Consider the following 22,552-nt stretch of genomic DNA (forward strand, 5'->3'; position numbering starts at 1 on the left):
GGGAAAAAGGTTAAAACTCTTCGGATTTGATTCTATAGCTAACAATTTTGAAAACCGAGATGCGTAGTTCATCTCCACCGGAATCTTCAAATCTGCGTCAATGGTCGCGAAGATTGAATATTTTCCTTTTAAACTATTTCAACCTCAATATTTGATGCTTCCAAGGGATTCAACACCCCAAAATGCAGGAAGAAAAGTGCGATAGACCTGTGACGAGGTCACAGGATTATGATTCGGATTCCACTAGCAGCTCATTAACCAAATTGGAGTTTGACGACTCAGAAGAATTCGATAGCTGGAAAGGATGGGCAGTGGTAGCAGCTTCCTCATGTATTCTTTTCATCTACCTCGGAATTATCTATTCATGGGGCGTGCTGGAGACAGAGCTTGTTGATACAATGTCTTTCTCATTAACAACAATGACCTTTGTCGGTTCCTTGGCTACCTCATTTATGGTTTCGATCGGATTCTTAGTCGGCATGTTCATTCGACGAGTTGGATATCGACGAACTGCGTGTCTTGGTGCTCTCTTGATGGGACTTGGAGAATTCATGGCTAGCTGGGCGACCAAAAGTCTACCTGGTTTGTTTATTTGTCACGGTGTGGTATTTGGCATTGGAGGTGGCTTGACTATCCTGGTATGTGATTCTTGTTTGTGAAATAAATGCGTGTCCTTTAGACATCGATGCATGCCTATACCCCGGTATAAGATGACCCGTTTCCTAACTGTGGTATCTAGCCCTGTTCAACTGTGCCTCTTCGGTGGTTCCGCAAGCACCGTGGTCTGGCAACTGGTGTGGTTTTTGGAGGAGGAAGTCTTGGAGCAGCGATCATGAGTGTCGCTACAAATCTACTTGTCGATGAGGTCGGCGCTGCATGGACCTTTCGGATATTCGGTCTCCTCTTATGGGCTGTCTGTATACCAGCAGGACTCTTCATTCGGAAACCAAAGAATGCCAACATAACCGTCCCAGAGCTCCAGTGGTATGTTTTCAAGTTGAAATGCGAAGTTCAATGATTTGAGAAAGACCAGAGACTAATCACCAGGAATCTCTACAGGTACCGGTTCAAAGAACGAAAATTCCTTGTTCTGTTCATCGGTAGTGGACTGGGCTGTTTCCCATTATTCGTTCCATCATATTTCATTCCCATTTTCGCGCGCGCGGTTGCTTCACAAAAAGTTGCTATCATTATCCTGGCATTTTGGAATGTCGCCTCGACCATCGGGCGGGTAGGAGCTGGATTCCTAGCTGACTCGGTCTTGGGACCGCTGAACAGTCTCGTTCTATCTTTGTTTTTGGCCGGTGTCAGCTCTCTAGTGATTTGGCCCTTTTCAAGCTCCATCGCGGTATTGTCCGTCTTCATTGTGATCAATGGTATGGGCTGTGGTGCATTCTTTAGTCTCATTCCCACAACAGTTGGGTCAATGTTTGGTGCTCGGAATGCCCTTGGTATCCTTCCACTTCTCTGGCTCGGATGGTTCTTTGGTTATTTCTTTGTAAGACATGGACTTTTTTTCTCTATCTTGACTGCGCAATTCTAACAAGTTATTCCAGGGATCACCCATCGCAGCCGGACTCTATGCCATGGCCGACAAAAACTCCGGAATTTCTGCATACCGACCAGCCGCTTATTATACGGGCGCAATGTCCATCGTGGGCATGTTAATCATTGTATGCGTCCGCTGGATGTACTGTGGGAAGTTGATGACCCGCGTCTGAGACCCCAGAAGTATTATTTTGCCTCGTTGCAGCGTCAACATCTCCACCTCCACCTCCACCTCCACCTCCTTGGTCCAAAATGAGACCGAACTCTGCAGGCCACCACTGCGACCATGCGCCTTGTTCACAAGCGCTGTTGGTCAAATCGGTCAGGATATCTGTTAATGGCATATCCAAATGCATCGAGTCGCCCTCGAAGTTTAATGGCTCCACTGGTCTGCCATCATCTCGCCCCTCGGCCCCTTCAATCTCCTGGATATGCTGGTCTGATCGATCGAGAACGCGGAATTCGTGAATGGATTGGTGAAGAATATCGAAATCGTCTCGAGTTTTGCCAAAGTACCGACCGCGGTCGTCAGCAGCTCTTTCGTATAAGAGAGAAGCATATTTAAGGGTTTTAATCTGCGGGACATGAGTTAAAACCAGGAACACGGGGTGGACAACATAATCTGAGAAAGATTGCCCATAGCTAGGGTGGAACATACCCAGGCATCACCAAGCTTCCAAACCCCACGGAATTCTTCTAGATAGTCTAGACACATCTTCATCAATTCATCTGCACGAATGCTACGACCAATATTCATCTGTGGAAACCGAAAAATGTAGAGGTTCATGTAAGCGGCGGAAAATGCGCAGAATCCGACAAAGGGCGTCGCAAGAGCAATTCCACATTCTCCCGCCTCGTGAAGGAGATCGGCAATGCGCTCTGCCGCTTCGAATAGCTCGCGCGCACTCTCTTCCCACCATCCCAAGGGTGCCTCCGCCTCCAGGGTTGGGTGATCGACTGGTCCTCTCGGCGCTGATACCGTGGTCGGTAAGAACGGGAAGTATTCCCGATGTAGCATAAGAGTGCAGACATAGTATAGCAGGTTAATGTATGTGAAAGATTCTCCATAACCAAGGCTCATGTGAATAGCCACTGAGTTGCTGGGATAATGAAGTCGATGATGCTGTCCTGCTCGCCACGCCCTAAGTTGACTTTGTGTGCGATACCAGGGTGACCCGCTCACCCACGGACAATTCTCTGGTGCGCACATCCCTGGAGCCCGTCGACCATCATTAAAAATGAACGTCATGACTTGTGCCCAGATATCGAATCCGGATACTAGGATCTCAAACCCGTGGGCGATGATTAAAGGCTCCTCGGGTTGTTGATCAAGGAGCGGTGTGCTTCGCTCAAAGCCCATGGTGATTAGGTTAGCATCAGGGCCAAAGGCAAATTCTACCGTGCTCAATGGACGCATAACCTTCAGCTTGACCATCTCGGACATTGGTAGCATGGGTGGGTTGTATGTGCCAGAGCTGATCATTCGATCCATGATGAAACATGCCCAGAATGCTCGATTTTCAATAGCCAAGGATACTGCGTCTTTTGACCCGTCAGCTGTTGGTTCTAGTGGGTAGGGTGCTACTCGTTGGCTGTGAATCGCTTGCATCACTCGAGTTGCTATTCCTGTTTCTTTATGTCAGTCTTTGGTCTGAATACCATATGAAATTTGACTTTTGCATCTATCATTGTGATCAATAGGGTCATTTCACAACGTACCACAATAGATCCATGCCTGATGAAAGCCACAAGAGCCCCATTCGTGTAGTGTCATAATTAGCAGGGATTGCACGGTGTGGATGCGAGGCGGTCGTAGTATTTCATCGGCTAGTTTGGCTTTGGTGTAATCCAAATAAGCCTCACTGGAGAGTAAATGGACCGCCCAGTCTTGATTCACCAATACTGGCTGCACTTTCACAACCGCCAGCATAGCCGCCAGGAGCGTTCTTGTGGACTGGGAATTAGACTGTAGGTCTTTTTGAAAGGCGGGAATGTGTAATATTCCCAGTTCAGGAAATTTATTAGTGAAGACATTTAGTCCCTTGAGGATAGTACCGGCGCTCAAATTGTCCAGATGCTGGTCTATCATGGCAATCGAGGCATTTTGGTCCGTCCGTCTGCCCACGTAACTTGAAGTGACAGTAGGATTGGACGGGTGTACTGGTCTTCTTGCATCGTCATTTGCCGTAGGCGAGTGAGAGATATTTGATGCTTTTAATATCTCTCTTCGGCTTGATCGCTGATTGGGCCTCGTGAGAGTACAGCCTGTAATACCAGACTTCCGACACTTTTCACATGGTGCAGTTCCTGAATGCACACATTTAATCTTCGCTTTTCTGCAGCTGGGTCAATTGGATATCCAGTAAGTAGGGTATGATGAGAGGAGCCGTACCGGCATGATGCACAGGAGACACTTGATCTCATTTTCACTCTTTGTCTGTTATTAGGAACTCTGTCCCAGTAGGATGCTACGGTACTGAGAGAGTATAGTGGAAATTTTCGGATTTGGTGGCTCGGTTCTCGGATTGACTTCTTGGCATTGTATGAACACTGCAGTTTGGAGGCATTCTTCAACGATGCTCTATTAACCGCCATCAATCAACATTTTCTGTTCCACTAGAAAGGTAGATAACTTTCAAGTTTCCAGCTTAATGCAAGATTTACTATTTAACTCAGGCTCCCAGTGATGAAAATCAAGACATACTAGTAAATGATGCCTGGGTGCCAAGGCATCAATCTGAAGTGAACATTCCCGAGATATCAAGCACCGGCACAACTCCATGCTATTTAACGAGTATGCACGTAAATTTGGACTTTTCTATGTGACAAATAGGCACTTGGAAAATAAAGGCTAAATTATCCCCATACCAGCGGATTCATCTACTAGTATAGATACCAAGTTTGAAGATTTAGATAGAGCTATGCAATATCAAACATTTGAAGCTAGTACAATTGCGGCCTAGCGTCATGCGAGCTTGATTCTTGTCTTTTCTATGTTTGAATCGGATGAAATATCATCAATAACTGCACATTTACATCGTATATACCATCTTGAAATCCGGAGGAAGTAGCACATGTATCGAATTCTAATGGTAGAGGTTAAGAAATCAGATGCCACGCTAAAAAAAATTCAACCACATCGAAGGCTGACATGTCGTAAATTGAATAAAACAGACAAAAAAGAAGAAAAGCAAAAAAGAAGTGACCAGGCCCGAGCTCAATCAATCCGAGGACCTCATCGGAATAACATGTCGTGTGATTTTGTTACTCATTACAATTCATGAAGGAAGTATCCGTCGGTTAAATAATGACTCTTCAAATGCTCCCGATTCTCAGCGATGGCAGGCTATCAAGAGGCATGCAATGTTTCCCTTAATTCATCCGACAATGGATAAACTTGCTCATCCGGTAAAAGCTTTCTTGCGGCCTTGAGAGAACCCATTTCGACACGATCCCTAATCTCGTGCATCATATCGGTAACATCCACAATGGAAACAATCCATTCATCAACATATCTCTCTACAGCTTCGGGACCAAGTCCAATCTGAATAGACCGATAATTCAAGGGCCGGAATTCAAAGTTCCGCTCCGGGTCCCATTGTATGCGAACTGGGCTGGCATGTAGTTGCTTCTGCCATTGTTCCTTGGTCAACGTGCTATTGTGCCCGCTAGCGCCCCAATGGCTTAGACATGAATTTTTGAGAGCCCATTCAAATCCTTCACGGGTAATCTCAATAGCTAACACACGCTCTTGGCGCTGTTTTGTTGCCCATCCGCTGCGGTATGCCATCCATAAGAAAGATGGTTTGATCCATGTCATCCGGACCCGGGTGAAGGGTAGCTTGAATTTCTGTGCCTCGAGTGCTGGGTTGGCAATTTCGGATGAATAGGCTTGGTAGACCGTTATAGTTTTCGGAGTATAGACTGCGCGAATAGCTCGGTAGCTGTGGGGATCAGGAACTTGATCTGGCATTATGTTCCAACTTGAAGATTGCGATCGTTTAATTACTTTGGGGCAGGAATCAGGGTGGATGCAATTGGCGTTCTGTTCAATGGTTTCGCATACATACAATTGGAGGGTTTGCATATTCTTTGGGAAGAAAAACAGGACGAGTCAATTTCATTGATTACCTTTATATTAATGAAGGCTTTACTATAACGAAATGTCTGTTGACTCATAAGTTGCCCAGTTGCTCAGCCACCCTGAGTCACCATACTCGTATTCGACTTGAAATGTTCCAAGATTGGTTCACTGGGCAAGTTTGAGACGCGAGGTGATCAAAGTGCCCAATGCTTCATTGATTGACATTTTATAATTTGGATTCTCTTGACTTTGACACACAAAATATTTATTCAAAAATATAGATCAATCAAAAGAAAAAAGAAAAGAAAAGAAAAGAAAAGATCAAGGCAAAAAGAGATGGTCCCAGAGGGGGTCGAACCCTCGACTTTCACGTTATTAGCATGACACTCTAACCAACTGAGTTATGGAACCGTTGAGAAAAAATCAATTTTTGGCTATATGAGGGGAGACGAGGGATTTGTGGAATAGTGGGGTCTTTTCTATTTCCACTCCTTATGACTTTCACATGTTTGCTTCTAAAAGCTGAAAAGAGAACTTGGAAATCTTAAAGAACATTTTGAATAGTGACCAAGGTCTATCTTGATCTAGTCTAGTTCATATTCTCCGTAGCAGAAAAAATAATTTTCCTGGCGGAACTAAGACATAAACGACTTTTCTGTCCATGTGCCATGGGTGAATCTTCCTGAAACGTTGTCGGCTCCAGGACCAAATTTGAATTATATATAGGCAACTTGAATTCTCCAAACAACTTTTTTTTTTTCCTTTTCTTTCTTCTTTTATACCCCTCCAGCACTTACCCTTTTTCAAACTTGAATTTCCTTCAAAAATTTCGAAGACACTCGAACTCGAATCACCAAAAGCATTATGTACTGGTATTATACCGAGGTTCCACAACCCAGCGCGGGACCTCTGAGAGCTCTCGCCAGAAACACACATTATCATGCCTCTCGGACTGGGCATCTCTTACTCTCCGCATGTACACCCAAGACCAAAGTTGGCGTGAATACATTATGTGGACTGCCCGAAGAGTTATTTTTCGCAATATACGACATGGTCTCGTTGGAAGATCAGATCTGTATTTCACTGTGCAATCATCGACTTGCCTACCTATCTCGAAAACGTGGAATGCATCGAGATTCTCGCTCATATAATCTGGAAACTCCGGGCATAATTGCAACACGATCGGAACGAGACCTCCCAGAGTATTTCTTCTGCGACTTTTGTCGGCTTCTTCACAAGTATGATGGATCCGAGGCCTTTGGAATGAATGTAATGTGCCCGAAGAACCTAGTCGATACCCATGTGTCCAGAGAAATTGCTGGAATCAAGGTCATGGTGTCGTGAGAGCCCATGGTCAAGATGTCTTTTCGGCCAGAAAGATCTCTTTTCTTCAAGTCAAGCTCGCTATGAGACGATTTGACTATGGTCCAAAGGCAGGGATCAATATTGATTCTTTACGCTATACACAAGTCCACCACTATCCCCCCGAGGAGACGGTCAACCCGGAAATTACATCGCTTTTTTTTCAATAGAAGCACAGATATATCCTGGAGTTCCTGGTCGAGGTGTTTATATCAGGATGCAAGACATAGTGCTTGCGGAAAAACCACATGGTTTGATTTATCCACCGTATGGAACTCCAACTGAAAGTCCTCTTTTCCCTCCAAATGCGCTCGAGCTATGCCAACACATTGGGTTCAAAGAATTGATAATTCCGGTTGTGAAGTCCTTCATTAATGGCAAGGGAAGCAAGGTGTCAACTTCTCATACTTGTGATAAGTACAAAACAGATTCTCAAATTGATGTCTGTATGCTTGGTTCAAAAGCAGCTCTCATCATGACAAGATGGGTCTACTTGGGCCCTGGGGTTATTTCAGAATCCCTTTTCTGGAAGTATCGTGGGATACCTCGACACCTGGTTCCAAAATTAGTTTCATGCTCCCGCTCCGCGTCCTGGGAAATTGGTAAAAACAAGCCAGGGAATCTCCTTCCAGACCCGCGCTCCTGTCTTGAAAAATTGGCTTCTGGATCATTTCAGGACTTACAGTCACGCAATGCCTCCTATCTTCAAGATCAAAGATACTTGAAAGTTTTTCATCGCAATCTGTTGGTATGGTATAAATCGTTCGAAGAGCCAGGTTTGAGAGGGGCCATTCATTCCTGTCGATATTTCATGGGAAGAGAGCTACAAGCAAAACCAGGCACAATCATCGCTTGTATTGGTGATGCAATGAAGGAGATGGAGTATCTTATGCAACCACGCGACACTCTTCCTTATCTCAGTATTTAATGTCATGCAAGTGCATCTCCAAGTCCATGGTTACTTTATTCCATGGAGATATTGTTGAAATATGCGGGTGTGTATTAATGGATTTATTATCACCTTTGGAGGCCGCAGGGTATATTGTTATCGGTTGATCACGAGTTGTTTGGGTGGAAGTGTTCAGGATTTCTTGCACAGTCTTTATTTTGATGTAATCTATATTGTTAACGAAGCAGATATGAATTGGCCGGATGGTGTAGTTGGTTATCACGTATCGTTAACACTCCAATTGGACTGTAAACCGATAAGGTCCTCGGATCGAGCCCGGGTCTGGTCACTTTCTTTTTCTTCGTCAAGTTTTTATATTTTAGCTAAATCACCTACCATTCGAGGTTCCGCCAGTAGAAAAGGAAAACTATTCATAGTCCATGGGCTGAGGCTAACTCCTACCAGGACTTGTCAGACATCCTGATCGACTTTTACCATCTCTTTACCTTTGGTCACGCGTGATACCGCCAAACATGTTGCTCCAAACCAAATCCTATCCTACCTATTGAGTCACAACATTAGCCTACTTCGCGATCTGGAGTTGCCGCTTGAATCAGCACTGTCTGCGCCGCCAAGGAGGAGGATCTCTTAGGGAAAACCGTGGCCATTAGAGGGATAAACCATGGCCCCCAATGGAAAAGCTGCGATCCTCTGGATAAGGTGGACCCTCATTCCAATCTTCAATGCTTTAAAGTGATCTCTACCTAGCATCAGATAGCAGATAGTGACAAAACATTTGCAAAATGGAAGAGGTTACACAGCCCGGGTCTTCAGGTGCCCTCACTGCTCAAAGTCAATATTCTTACCAGTTTCCATGAATACCGCTGTCCCCCCAGTTTCAGGTTTCAATAATGGCTTCGGTCTTCCACTGTCTACTCCAGCAGGGTTTGGAGCCCCGGTTTCTTTCCCCCCAGAGTAGCTTCGGCGATCCCTGTATACCACCAGGGCTTAGAGACCCTGGGCCCTCTCCACCACCGGGTGCCTTTGCCAACGTGGTTTTGCTAGCTCCAGCCAAGGTTTCTCCTCCACGACCGCATGCCTTCGACAACGTGTCTTCAAAAGCAGGGTTTGGAGCCCCTGAATCCTCTCTTGACGATAATCCATTACCGGTTTCTCAAGGCAATAATGGCTTCAGCAGTGCTCCACTACCTGCTAAACCCAAACCTTCTTTTGATAATATATCTCAGGGGGCATTGGGGTTTGGAACTACATGTCCTTCATCTCAGACTTCATCTAAGTCCTCTCCAGGCTTGGTGAGCACTGAAGCTCGGGGTGACAATAGCACTAAGGATAGATGATATCGAGATGATAATGGAAGGAGAGCAGTATTTGAAGGCAACTATCTGAATGTTGGGAAGGAACGCTACTATTTACGACTCTTTTTGCAATAAAATTCCAATGTTTTCTTTGAAGCTTTTACTAGTAGATACCTGCCAGTGAGGATATCTGACCTTATTTGGATCAATTATTCCTTTCTCAAAGGCAAATAAGTCAAAAACAGAAACTAAATAGAAAAGTCCAGATGAAAATAGAAAAAGGTTACAAATGCGGCGAAGGATTTCGATCGACTGGAGAGTAGCTCGGCATGCGAAAGAATATATTTGAATAATACATACATATACTAGGTAGTAGTGGGTCGATTTCTCGCTACACTAAGAACTAGCTCGAAGAAATAAATGAAAACATTTCTAGTGCAAATCGGCTGAAACGTCGAGTTATCTGGACTGTGAGGAAGAACATTGAAAGGGGTCAACGAACTTGAGCGTCTAGTCGAGTCATAACTTGAAGTTCCTATTTCACTACTGGCCGAGAAAGAAACTCGACCTCCATCTCGCCGGGCGCGTAAATATGTGTTCTTTGTTCAGACTTTGGCGGAAGCGGGAAAATGCGCTCGTGGATCCTGCCAGTGCCTCTGGTGTGTATGAATTCCATCAACCTTGGAAGTCTCTATTCTACCTATTGTAGTGGGGTACCCTGTCCCCTACTACACGTACCGTGCTAAGAATTACCGTTTGGTTACATCTCTGTTTTGTCATGTTTTCAGTCCCGTCATTGTAAGTACAAGAATGCCCGTCGTTATAGTCTAGAATACACACTCCTACACATCTCTCATCCCACCCCTACGGGGTAGTCCGGCCACAACGTACATGTTGGTTGGTGTTATCCATTCATGCTAGCTGGATCGACCCGTGTATCTAGAATACACTGCCTAACGGTTCCCCTCTTCACTATGTATTCAGGGCATTTTACAGCCTGGATGGATTAAAAAATATAGCGTTAGAAATTCTAGGGTTCAAGTTTGTGCATATGTTACTGTAGAAAATGCATATTGTAAAGATGTTTCAATGTTGAAGGATCTTATCAGTGCTAAGGAGCGACTACCAAATTGAAGACTAACCCCACAAGGCTCAAGTTCTATATGTGAAAGAACGACAGCCCCAGAGAGAGCAAAAGTAGGCCATTGCCTGTGGACTTCTAGGACAGAAAGGCTTGGGAGAGTGGTGGTCCAAAGGAGCGTGGTTGTGCTAAGGCACAATTCAGAAAGTGTCTCACGGACTCAGCTGAGAAAAGTGGGTCACTTTCCAGCGGTCGCGACTCGCGTGAGCCCAGTATGAAGTTTCTCCTTAGCTTGCAGCAATATTAAAATGGAGATGCAATAGAAAATAAACAAGACAGGAGCTTGCAAGATGACAGGAAATATAAAAAATCACTCAACGATGTTCTTTTATCCTTGATAGTTGCTGCTGCGGATGCTTCATCGGCATAGTGAGTGACCTCTTGAGGTAATTCATCTTTCGGTCTTTTTTTGCCGATAGAATACATGTATGTTGCGACTAACATTATTCAATTTGTGATTTGACATCAGCTTGCCCCATCTTCAGCTGAAGAGACACTGCCCGTCACTAGTTGCGTCTCGAGCCGGCTCATGTAAGTCACTATAGCCGACAACTTTGGAAGTGTCTTATGACCTCCACTTGCCACTTGCCCCTCCAGCTTTCAAGTTATATTTCATACCCAGACTTCAAGTTCCTGCATTTCACCAATTCGGCCCGAGCCGGAGAATTCTTTGGATTAGCAGGTTATTTTTGCCTGTAATCTAATATATCCATACGATGTCACCGAGCTGACGCAATGTGGCTGAATGACAGGAGCTGGGCGTATTAATATCTTGTCAATGAACTTGACTGAGAACTTAAAAAGACAAACATGTACTGCCAGGTGGCTAGTCTAGCCGAGCAAAAGAATCAAGGTAAAACCTGACGAAGACAGGGATTCTTAGGATAAAACAGCCTGAGATAATTAATCTTAACCCCCTCTTTCTTCATATCTGGTTCTATATATATATATATATGAAAATCAGCTTTCAAAAAAACATTTGAACTCAAGCCACTCGATATTCTATTAAATAACTTCATCCAAGCTCAAGAGTCACTGACATTAAATGGCAGACCCTTCTCAACATACTGGCCTAGCCGCCACCTGGACCTTACAAACCGGAAACCCTCCCCCAACTGAGTGGATTGCCTTACTCCAGAATGGACGAAGCTCCGAATCCCTAGCCGATGGTGTCTTTATGCCAGACGACCGTTGCATAGTGGATCCGGTTGATTACAAGGACGGCGGGAAGTATCGCTGTGAGTATTATATCACGCCATGAATATCAATCAACATGACGGCTAATGTTCTCCCATTAGCCATCGTCAAATTACAAATGACTTTCGAGGGTATGCCTCCCAAAATGGCAACCATGGGTACCGGCTGGCTAATTCGCCCGGATATTCTTGTGACTTCTGGACAGTGTGTCTACGACCACGACGGAAACGATGGTCAGGGATATGGCCGGGTTAGCACCATGCACTGCCACATTGGGTACAATGGTCGCGACTCTCTGAAAGGTCCGTCTGTGCAGAGTCGATATGCGAAGAAGATTGTGACCACTGGCGAGTGGATCGACAGTCGAGACAATATTAATCGCGATGTTGCCTTTGTGAAGCTTGATGTGCCATTCACAGGCAACCTGTGCAATTTTTCATATGCTGAAACTCCGATGAAAAGAACTGAGTTAATCGGTATTGTTGGATATCCGGGTGATGAGCACCTTACGGATGAAGAGTGGGTTGATGAGATTGGCGCTCAGATGTATGAGTTATTCCATGATATCAGGTTCGACCTAGAAGATCATCCCTCCCATATACTACAGCACCGTGTGTCTGCATACAGTGGTAAGTTCTATGATTTAATGTTGTGATGCTATAACCCCTTTAGTAAGGATATATAACTAACAAACCTTTATGGGTAAATATAGGCCAGTCTGGATCTCCTATCCTCTGTAAGAGGACTCAAGTATCTATTGGTACCCACTGTTCCATTTTAGGTGATAAGAATTCTGCCAGTACTATCAGAGGTCAATATGGGATTGACTATGATGCCTATATCTCGGCCTTAACCACATGCTATCCAATAATCAAATCTATTGATTGTATCAACTTTGTTAAGCCCAGCAATCTGGCTACTACCACCAAAGTTCCCAATCTCCCCTCTCATAACACCCTGTCCCCAGACCTTATGAGTAAGGGGGACTTCCTCAATGCTCTCCAGTCTGTTATTGGTGTTAATGCTTGGGTAGGAGAGGTTAATAAATCAATTACCTCCATGTCTCCCCTGCTTGAGCCGCTTGATGGGCCGCTTGATGGGCCGCTGTCAGCTGTAGCCGGTTCTGCCCTCGCAGCCATTATCCAAGCCGCTGGCACTGAGTCTGATTTCGTGAGCACTACCCAAGCAACTCATGGGGCAACAGAGCGTGCTGTCCTCGCCGAGTCAATACTGCAGTCCGTCCTCAGAATCGAAGACACCGAGCTGATGGAGAAACTCATGCACAACATGCGAATTACTTACTCTGAGCTGGCCCCGCATGTCACCAACATTGCCGCCAAAATGACACATCTTCTGAAGGATTCTGCACTGACTATCGCCGCCACCCAGGACTCTGTGAGGAAGAGCGACAACTTGAAAATCGGTGAGCGTGGAGGCATTTCAAACGACGCAGAGTCTGTGCCCGGCATTAATGCAATTCAAGCTCCATCTGTGGAGGGTGTGCTGGGACCCGCTACAATTAGCAATAGCGAGGGAGGCTTCTTTGACAAACTGGTCACTGTCTTTCGCAAGGGCTTGGAGGTAGGGGGACCATTCATGGCGGGCCCTACTCCTCATATACAGTTGGAGATTCTGAACGAAGCATGGGCACCATCCGGAGAGGGACGTATATCCCAAGCCCAAATCGCACACAATTCCGACCTAAAAAATGACGAAAGTTCTGTCCTCAGTGATGATGCGATTCAAGCCCCAGTTGTGGAGGGTGTGTTGGGACCGACCGCAATTAGCAATAGCGAGACAAGCTTCTCTGATGAACTGCTCTCTTTCATTCACAAGTCGGTGAAAACTATGGAACCATTGACTCGCAAGGCCTCTTATGAGGTTGTGAAAAAGGGATGGCCAACTTGGAGAGAGCAAAGTGTGTCCCTAGCCCAAACCGAGAATAATTCTGACCTAAATACTGCTGTCCTGCTCACCCAGAGAGCCGTTATGGCAGAGGCAGCCCTTTGTGCTGTCATCAAACTTGAAACGAATGACGTTGCCCGCGTTTCTAATTCCCAGAAGGAATCCCAGTTCGGCGCTCAAGGGTTTTTTGACAGCATCAAATCTATGGCCCAGGTCATTGGTGATGCCGTGTCCGAGGCCGCCCCGAAGGTAATGAACGCTATTTTGCCAATCGCGGTACGTGCCTTGGGTAAGGAAATTGCAGTGTCATCTTCGAATGACGATGATATCCCGGCACCTCCAGCGCGCGGCAAAAGGTCACCATCCATTGCTGGTATAAGTGACGATCACAACCTCGGCTCCGCTTTGGAGCTGAGTGCCTTGTCTCTATAAGCCATTTGGCAAAGTCCGTTCCTACCTCTATTAAACTGCGTCCCAGTTCCAGAGAGCCGCAATTTGCAGATGTTGTCGGCACGACCCAGAATCCTTATTTATCCCCCAACTAATGTAAGGGAGCGATGAGCTTGTAGAAGTCCGATAAACACCTGCTAATACGACTTAATTTCAGGCTCGTGCTCGAAGGATTTGGTTAGGCCGCAACACTCTATGAATCTCGTCTACTTTCTTGATGGGACTTCCCTTATGGCAGTATCATAGGCGTTTTCCTGCTTTTCCTGCCATTGTCCAGACTTTTTGCTTCTTCTTTTAATGGATTGGCTTTGATTTAATCCCGCCTGTCTGCTCATATGTCAAACTTGAAAATACTTTTTCGAATGGATTTGATTACAGTCCCAATAAGTATTCATATAGGTAGAGATTAACCCCAAATTCCCAGCAGAGGGTGGATTAAAGCGGCGAGATAGGTAAGTGTTTGCTATTATTCACTAGCAACTTAGCCCATTTTACACTCTGTGTTTTCCATATATCCTACACTAGCACGGCTTGAAAGTGGTTAATCTTTATTTTTGGTCTTTCGATCCTGCCATTGGTCTCTATTAACTACGCAAGTTTGATTATGTACTGCCAGTGAAATGCTGTGGAGTCAGTGTGAGAAATGTGACATGGCCTGACGCATGTCCAATAACCAGGGTATCATCCACGGTCACGGTACACGTTGACCGATAGTCATGAGGAAGCAATATTATTTTTGGGGGTCCTTGAAAGACCCAACCATCATCTACAAAGAAATCTCGGCTTCCCACTTCATCCCAATTAGGATCGAATGATCGAACGTCTAGTCGACCATGCCTAGTTGTAAGCATTTGGCTATCCTCGGAAAAGAAATCGGCATATCCTCACTCATAGAGTACAGGAGCTCCAGTGCCTTGAAGTGACGTTGCCCAATCATTTGACCTGTTTTTATGTTCCAGAGTTGGATGTAAGACTCGGAAACATTAGCAATAGCTAGCTTTTCTTCTCTAGAGAAGGCTGAATACATAGGCAGATGCATGTCTGGATCTTCTTCTGGACCCAACTCGAATGTTTGCGCAAAAAGGGTCACTGATTCCCCGGAGTTCACATCCCAGATATCAAACTGACAAGTCTTCTTGATGTCGTCTGGATATGTTTTCCTGGATAAAACACCCATCATTGCTCCATCCGGCGACCAAAAGAAATCAAAACCTCGATCATGTTTTTTGAACGGCATTTTAAGGCCAGGAACTGCCCATCGGGAGAAAACTTCAACTCAATGGGTTTTTCAATCAGACCATAGAGAGTGTGAAGAAGTGTGCCAGTATCAAAATCCCAAATCCTGACCACTGGAATCTCATCCCCCAACTCTATATCATCTTCTCTCATATCCTGAGGTATTTCCTGAAGTGTAAACAAAAGCGATTTGCCCAGCAGTCTTTTCTAAGAGGTGATTCAGGTGAATGTAAAGTGATCCCAGAAAGAGATATAACATCTTTATTTATTAGTAAATAACCCCTTCCTTATTAGATATCTTAAAAATGAATTAACATTTAGATAAAATAATTCTCTAAAATTCATACAATAAAATTTTTATTACAAAATCTAAATATTTTTTAAGATTTATACATAGCTAGGATTGGCTAAATGCATTTCTACCCGTGGACAACACTGCATACCGAATATGAGCTATACAGTATCGGCACGATCTATCCACTATAGCCACATGCCAACATTGGAAAGTTCTTAATTTTGCGACCCCTGAGCCCGCAGCCACTATGTATCGGTACAGTCTTCAAGGTTTAGCCGACTTTTTTCGGGGATGCACCAGTGATTTTTTATGACCCTACTGACCCTCCAAGCTGAAAAAGAGTGTAATATTACTAGACCACGATGCCCTATCTGCGTCTAAGCATCTGCACATAACGTAATCGGTAAGCGAGTGGCCCATGCAAGCGAGCGGCCCAGTCCAAAACACATAGTAAAAGTGGTAAATTACAACTTCATTTCTCAGCCACAACAAATTAAATTTAGTCACAGCTTAAAAAGTAAGCTACTTACTATATTTCTAGTCAGATCTCGAACTGAGGAACCCTTTAAATGAGTATTCGTTGCGTTTACCAAAAATACCACGTATTTTTCATGAACTTCATCACAAGATATATATCTGAACTATCACGCCTTGGTTCTTCCTAAAACTGTTCCAATCCATTCAGAGACATATATTCAATACCGTCCTATCATATAAATCCATTCTAATTTATTCTGGTTGAGAAATGAAGTTGTAATTTACCACTTTTACTATGTGTTTGGACTGGGCCGCTCGCTTGCATGGGCCATTCGCTTACCGATTACGTTACTGTAACCTTGGTGGCCTGAATTACAAATACGACGCGCATGTGGCGAGAGTGATGGAGAGGTATATATCTTTCAGCCCCGTAATGAAGTATATAGAAAGCGACTGCAAGGGGAAAAGAACCCCTATTTCTACGGCGAAACGACCGCCTTATATACTTGTTGACTACGGAGGTCGGTCCGGAAAGTTCTCGCCAGAAATTATAATTTCTTTTTCTTGATATATTACCGGCCCTGTATGTCAGGTGTATAGCCTGCTGTATATTGGATGTATTGCCGTGTTACGTACTAGGCTAAATATTGCTTATAACACCCGTGGACACGTAGATCTTTATCTTTTACCCCGCCTACAGTCCGTACACCCCTTCACACTTTTATCCCACCTACACAGCTACACTTTTGTCCCACCTATACAGCTACAATGAAGACCAATATTGCGCAACGTGCTGTCATTGTATACCTAAGGGCCCAAGGACATGCCCCTAAGGAGATCAGTGAATTTATGAATATTCCACGGCGTACTATAGGAGACATATGGAACCGTGCACTCGAACGAGGTTTTCAGCCGAATCAGCGACCATTCAATATATCAGATGAAATGTTAGCTGATAAAGCACGTTCTGGGCGTCCATCTAAGCAAACAGATGAGCTTAAAACCACACTTGGGGCGAAAATCCGTGTAGACCGCTATGGGCGTGAGAAAACATGTGAACAGCTAGCTGCAGAGCTACGCAGTGAATCAGGTTAGTTATTCTAAGATTTGATATTTTATTTAGTGTGTTATTTAATATGTTATTTAGTATAATATTTGATGTGTTACTTGGTGTGTTATTTGATATGTTATCTCATATGTTACTTGATATGTTATTTCCTCTAATATTTCTTCTATAATTAGGGATTAATATATCAAAAACAACAGTTTGGCATGTACTACGAAAAATTGGCCTACGAAAAACAAAGCCTACACGTAAGCCTGGGCTTGCCGCTGAGCAGAAAAAACAACGTCTTGAATGGTGTTTAAAACACGCCCATTGGACTATAGAAGACTGGAAGAATGTGATTTGGACTGATGAAACTGCGGTTGTTTTATTACACCGTCGGGGTGGATATCGTGTATGGCGTACTTCTAGTGAGCGGTTCGTCCGAAGCTGTATTCGAGAACGTTGGAAGGGGGCCTCTGAGTTCATGTTTTGGGGTGCTTTTTCTTATGATCAGAAGGGCCCCTGTCATTGTTGGGTACCTGAAACTACAGCCCAAAAGCGTGAAGCAGAACACCAAATCGCCGAATGGAATACTGAATTAGAGCCTATTATGCGTGCAGAATGGGAGCTTAATTCAGGTATACAGCGATTAGGGCTACGCAATAAGCCTGGAAGACAACCTCAGTGGAGATGGACTCAGAAGAATGGAAAGCTTGCACGCAATTCGAAAGGTGGAATCGATTGGTACCGATACAACACCGTGATTTTAGCCCCAAAACTACTTCCATTCGCCCAAGAATGTGCTCGAATTCGAACGAAAACAATAGTTCAAGAGGATAAAGCACCAGCCCATTCACATCACTACCAACAGCGAATATTTGATATAATGGGGGTCCAACGAATGATCTGGCCTGGAAATTCGCCTGATCTAAATATGATTGAACCTGCATGGCCTTGGATGAAGAGATACACTACGCGAAAAGGAGCACCTAAATCGCGTAAAGAAGGGATTAAAGTATGGGAGGCTGCGTGGCGTGATCTACCACAGGCGCAAATTCAAGCTTGGATTGAACGTATACCATGGCATATACAGCAAGTCATTAGACTAGAAGGGGGCAACGAATACGGTGAGGGGCGTGATAAATTAGGTGAAGTAGCCCCTAGCGGGTTAGGTGATAACGCCTATAACAGCGGCAGCGGCAACGACAGCGACAGCGACAGCGACAGCGACAGCGACAGCGATATATGGGAAGATATGTGAATATTTACTGTTTCAAGCTGTTATTATATTTCAGTACTATATATTTCCGTTTTATATACATCTTGATTACGCGATATATTTCAATATTTACTGTATATAGCCTAGTGTGAGAAAAAGAAATTATAATTTCTGGCGAGAACTTTCCGGACCGACCTCCGTAGCGGGCTAAGCCTTAATAGAATCGTGACCTAGATATTTTGGTATACCATTCCGTCCGCTTTTTTGACTCAATCAAATGCCAGGTGGTGATACCTTTTCCATAGTTCTCAATAAAGTAATTGAAATCAATCCCACATTTTTTTACTCTGCCCCCGCGCCTCCCTCCGGGGAAAATTAGCCCTTTAAATATCTGTCCGCCGTGAACTACGTAGTTTAGTGGGGTACCCTGTCCCCTACTACGCGTACCGTACGGGTATGATATTTCGGTACTGTTCATTCCTTACGTTATGTTATGTTGTGTTATTGTACGTACAAGATTGGCGTTCGATACTAGAAGACAATACACACTCCTACACATCTCTGATCTGACCCCTACGGGTAGTCCGGACACATTGTCTTTGTTGGTTGGTGTTGTTCTTTCAGTCTAGCTGGATCGACCCGTGTATCTCGAATACACTGCCTCACGGTTCCCCTCTTTAGTAGCTACGTACCAATGGTTTCAGCGGATCATAGTGAGGGTAGACCCACTTCCAAATAATATAGGCGCTCCAAGCGGCTAGAAAATAATAATTATTTATCAGGATCTTGTTGTGATTCCAAGCCTATCTCCTGCCTCTATGGCAAATCGCCCAGGTGGGGCTAGGTTGTCGGCTTGGGGAGGGCCAAAACTTAGCGTGTTTGTTTTTTAAACAGCTTCTCGGTTTACAAGATACTAGGTGGGAATGCCACGATTTTTCCAAAAAGTGTCACGCACAACCGTGGTTTTTCCGCTACCACCCCCAGGTTATCACGTATCGTTAACAAGTCACTTGACTTCTTATTCCGATAAGGTCCTCGGATCGAGCCCGGGTCTGGTCACTTCTTTTTTTAAATCATTTTTCGTCCCAATTTCCCCCTCATTTCCTTTTTTTTCTTTCTTATTTTTGACTAAGAAATGGATATCTTAATCAAGTTCTAAAATCGTGAGAGGAACACAACTTGAAAACTACCACGTCACCTATATCTCCCGTTGCTATCTGCTATAGTTGGGAGCCGCACCCACACCCCGTAAAAATAGGAGATGTTGCCCCCTAGGATTCCCCGAAGCCCCTATGGGAACCCTCACTGGTGTATATGTCTTTCCTTTTTTCCCTTCCCCTTCTCGCTATCGTGTATGAAATTGAGATCAATATCCTACCTATTCAAATGGTTACCGAGTCCAGTGCTCTTAGGCGGATCAAGTACTTAATATTGACTAGGTAACACCGAGTCTCTCGCTGCGGTTGGGATAGAATCTATGCAATAGAAAATAAGAAATTTGGACGAAGAAAGCTTGGAAGTCTAGCCCGGGCTTACGCAATATGTAGTCAGGCTCAATAGTGCCATTAAATGCTCTTTATACTTAGCTTTATGAGGTTCACTAAGCTCAGAGTCAAGAAAAGTATGGACCTGAGCTTTCGATTCCTCACAGTGAAAGTAAATACGATTAGTTTCAAGGGTAGTAATTAAGAGATCCTCGTTTAAAAAGAGTCAATAGTCGGATTTCTCGCGTAAACCTCTACCATAACTACACATAAGCTTGTTCTGATACTAGTAATGGAATACAGTTTGACATCCAAGTGATATTTTCTTGATCGTTTTAAATACATGAGTGCATCCAAGGTTTCAAAAACAGAAAAATCAATTTAGCATAACAAAAAACCCCGAGTGCTCCGTGCTTCAAAAGTTTCCAACTATTTTGCAATGGCGTTGACCAACTTTCCCAAACTAGTCTTGGCGTAACTCAACACAAAACTCGCCAGCTCCTTGTACATAACTGGCTTTTCTTCCTCCTCGCGTCCATCGTATGTCGTCTCGAGCTGTGAAGCAGACGAGGCCACCTCAAGATAAAGGCTGCGCTCGGGACCAAGTTCTCCGAGACAAACTATGAAACTTCCAAACTTAAGGAGCATTGAGTTCAAGATAAGACGGCACATACGGCCATTTCCATCAAGAAAAGGGTGAATGTTCACAAAAATATGCGTATACTTCGCCGCAAGACTGATTGGATCAATAGATCCAGACTTGATGGCCTCGCTCATATCGCTGTCCAGTTGGCGGATCATCTCTTTCATCTTGATTGGAAGAGCCGTTGGAGCGGTGAAAGTGTTAAACCCAGCACTAACGTCAACGGAACGATAAACACCACTATATTCAGTCCAGGGTGCAGTTTCGGCATCAACTTTGTAAGTAAGAATGCGATGCGTTTCCAAAATAAGTTCCTCAGACAGGTCCTGGTCATGGAGGCAGAGTTGCGTTATGATATACGCAGCAGCCTTGGCGTGCTGCACTATCTCGCGACGACTGCGCAGGATGGCTGAAGAGCTCGTGGAAAGCTTTGCTTTCATGCGCTCTGCCTTGATTTTCTGGTACTCCTCGTCCCGTTCTTGAATGTCTTCGGACACATTTTCTCCACGGAAAATCATCATACAGAGATTCCAGGTAATATCAAGTCCACAGCCCGCTTTTTCGATCATGTTCGACCCATAGACCATTTTTGTAAGACACTCCAAGATATGATCCTCCAAGTTGGCTTGCTGCTTTGGATCCAGAGTGCTTTGGAGGAGGCGTTGTACTTCGCTCTCAAGCTCCATCATCTCTGGGAAAACAGCATCAGGATCAAAATCTTGGTGGGCAATCTTGTAATTGTAAACTTCATCCTGGATGATGGTAAATTTTGTCTCAATCCCACGAACGGAGCGGGACAACGTTCCATGGGCGAGACGCAAAGTCGACTTCATCATCTTGGCCAGTGATTTCCCAATGTGACCTTTGGGAGCGGCTACATGTGTCGATGGGGTCGAGGAGATATTCAGGCCTTCAAACGCAGACTCCAGACTCGCACGCTTCTGTTTGCTGCGCTTTATTGGAGAAACCATGTTGATTTCTTGCCGAGAGTTTTGATGGAGGTGAAAGGATGGCGGCGCCGGTTGCGAGATTGAGATCTATCGATGTCGATAGTTGTTTTTGCAGTGTGCTCGGATCGATTGAGGCAGATAGCGTCGGAGCCAAGGCGTTGAGAGAATGATGACGAAGAGAAAATAAGAGGAGGAGCAGACATACTTAAATAGGTTGTCGGAGCTGGAATTTTGAGGTATAGTGAATCTAAAAGGCTTAGTGCATTCCACCACACCTTGGAAGGGTAGATCATTTACCGCAGTGAATAGCGGCCCGCGGACAGACCGCTATTCACTACGGCAGCCCGGGTGTCATTCTGGCAGGTCTCTACCTGGTTTAGGCATGGCTTCCGGCACTGGGAACCTTGGAACCTTGGAACCTTCTAAGGTTCCATAAATATCCGTCCCCGACAGCCTTTTGGGGATATTTTGGCTATATCTCTCTGTGGCCTATGGTGACAGTAGGTCCTATATGTAAGTGCATCGTGGGGCTGTCATGTTGCGTTAATCAGGATCTAGGGCTCGGTAATTAATAATTAACGGTGCATAGAGCATTCTCATTTTTTTTCTGGGATCAATAACAATCATGCCTAGCGTATCTGTTTTTATATGGTCTCTAGGGTCTAGGGACCTTATGCTGTGCGGGAAGGCTATGGTTTTCCGAGTAAATGCCACGATGATTTACAAGAGTGCCACACCAGAATCGTGGTCTTCCCGCTATCACCCTATGGTTATCACGTATCGTTAACACTCCATTGGACTGTAAACCGATAAGGTCCTCGGATCGAGCCCGGGTCTGGTCACATCTTTTTTTTTTTTCGTCTTTGGAGAAATAAACTTCTTGGGGAAAAAATGGATTTCGTTTGGCTATATATGTGGATCCGTCTTTACCGCCATATTCTACCTCCAATTCTGCCGTGTAAATCACCGACCGCCTATTCCTTTTCGATGTACATATTCGGAACATCATTTTACCTGTTGACATTCCAAGGTTTTCTGGCCTGGCGTAGATCCCCGCAGCCCTCCCTTTCCTTCTTCCTTCTTCGTGCCCTTTTTTCTCTGCGTTTTCGTCCCCTTCAGCAGAAAAGGGGATTTTGGAATAGCGCGCCGTCCTGTAATTTTCCACTCTACTACTTGGTGATTTCCATTTGAAAAGAGCCGTTGAAACAGAAACCCAAGACTTAACCTCTCTGTTGCTTTCGGTCGTCATTCAATTCATCTGTTTGGAGTGATAGTACTCGAATTTGCAGGTACCTGGTTTGCGTTTCA

The 22,552-nt window shown here is 44.7% G+C and overlaps 6 protein-coding genes across 6 annotated transcripts; 3 read left to right on the forward strand and 3 right to left on the reverse strand.

The window, feature by feature from the left end:
- Window positions 1-182: 182 nt before the first annotated feature.
- On the forward strand, window positions 183-1,721 carry N7483_001170 (uncharacterized protein; the record flags this gene model as incomplete). Its single annotated transcript, XM_057084608.1, has 4 exons — window positions 183-638; window positions 740-984; window positions 1,060-1,498; window positions 1,557-1,721. 4 exons carry the CDS (start codon window positions 183-185, stop codon window positions 1,719-1,721), a joined length of 1,305 nt encoding a protein of 434 aa, XP_056950757.1.
- N7483_001171 (fungal specific transcription factor domain-containing protein) lies at window positions 1,665-3,637 on the reverse strand (the record flags this gene model as incomplete). Its single annotated transcript, XM_057084609.1, has 3 exons — window positions 1,665-2,123; window positions 2,207-3,174; window positions 3,268-3,637. The coding sequence occupies 3 exons, from the start codon at window positions 3,635-3,637 to the stop codon at window positions 1,665-1,667; spliced, it is 1,797 nt and encodes a 598-aa protein (XP_056950758.1).
- A 1,260-nt stretch (window positions 3,638-4,897) lies between these two features.
- N7483_001172 (DUF4291 domain-containing protein) lies at window positions 4,898-5,521 on the reverse strand (the record flags this gene model as incomplete). Its single annotated transcript, XM_057084610.1, has 1 exon — window positions 4,898-5,521. The coding sequence occupies one exon, from the start codon at window positions 5,519-5,521 to the stop codon at window positions 4,898-4,900; it is 624 nt and encodes a 207-aa protein (XP_056950759.1).
- A 3,273-nt stretch (window positions 5,522-8,794) lies between these two features.
- Window positions 8,795-9,241, forward strand: N7483_001173 (uncharacterized protein; the record flags this gene model as incomplete). The annotated part of the gene is made up of 1 exon (XM_057084611.1): window positions 8,795-9,241. The coding sequence occupies one exon, from the start codon at window positions 8,795-8,797 to the stop codon at window positions 9,239-9,241; it is 447 nt and encodes a 148-aa protein (XP_056950760.1).
- Window positions 9,242-11,385: 2,144 nt separating this feature from the next.
- Window positions 11,386-13,874, forward strand: N7483_001174 (trypsin-like serine peptidase; the record flags this gene model as incomplete). The annotated part of the gene is made up of 3 exons (XM_057084612.1): window positions 11,386-11,578; window positions 11,639-12,166; window positions 12,250-13,874. 3 exons carry the CDS (start codon window positions 11,386-11,388, stop codon window positions 13,872-13,874), a joined length of 2,346 nt encoding a protein of 781 aa, XP_056950761.1.
- Window positions 13,875-20,080: 6,206 nt separating this feature from the next.
- Window positions 20,081-21,265, reverse strand: N7483_001175 (Fic family protein; the record flags this gene model as incomplete). The annotated part of the gene is made up of 1 exon (XM_057084613.1): window positions 20,081-21,265. The coding sequence occupies one exon, from the start codon at window positions 21,263-21,265 to the stop codon at window positions 20,081-20,083; it is 1,185 nt and encodes a 394-aa protein (XP_056950762.1).
- Window positions 21,266-22,552: the final 1,287 nt, after the last annotated feature.

Source organism: Penicillium malachiteum, assembly GCF_028827825.1.
Source record: "Penicillium malachiteum strain IBT 17515 chromosome Unknown utg000001l:1.0-8184562.0:1.0-8186909.0, whole genome shotgun sequence".
NCBI lineage: Eukaryota > Fungi > Ascomycota > Eurotiomycetes > Eurotiales > Aspergillaceae > Penicillium > Penicillium malachiteum.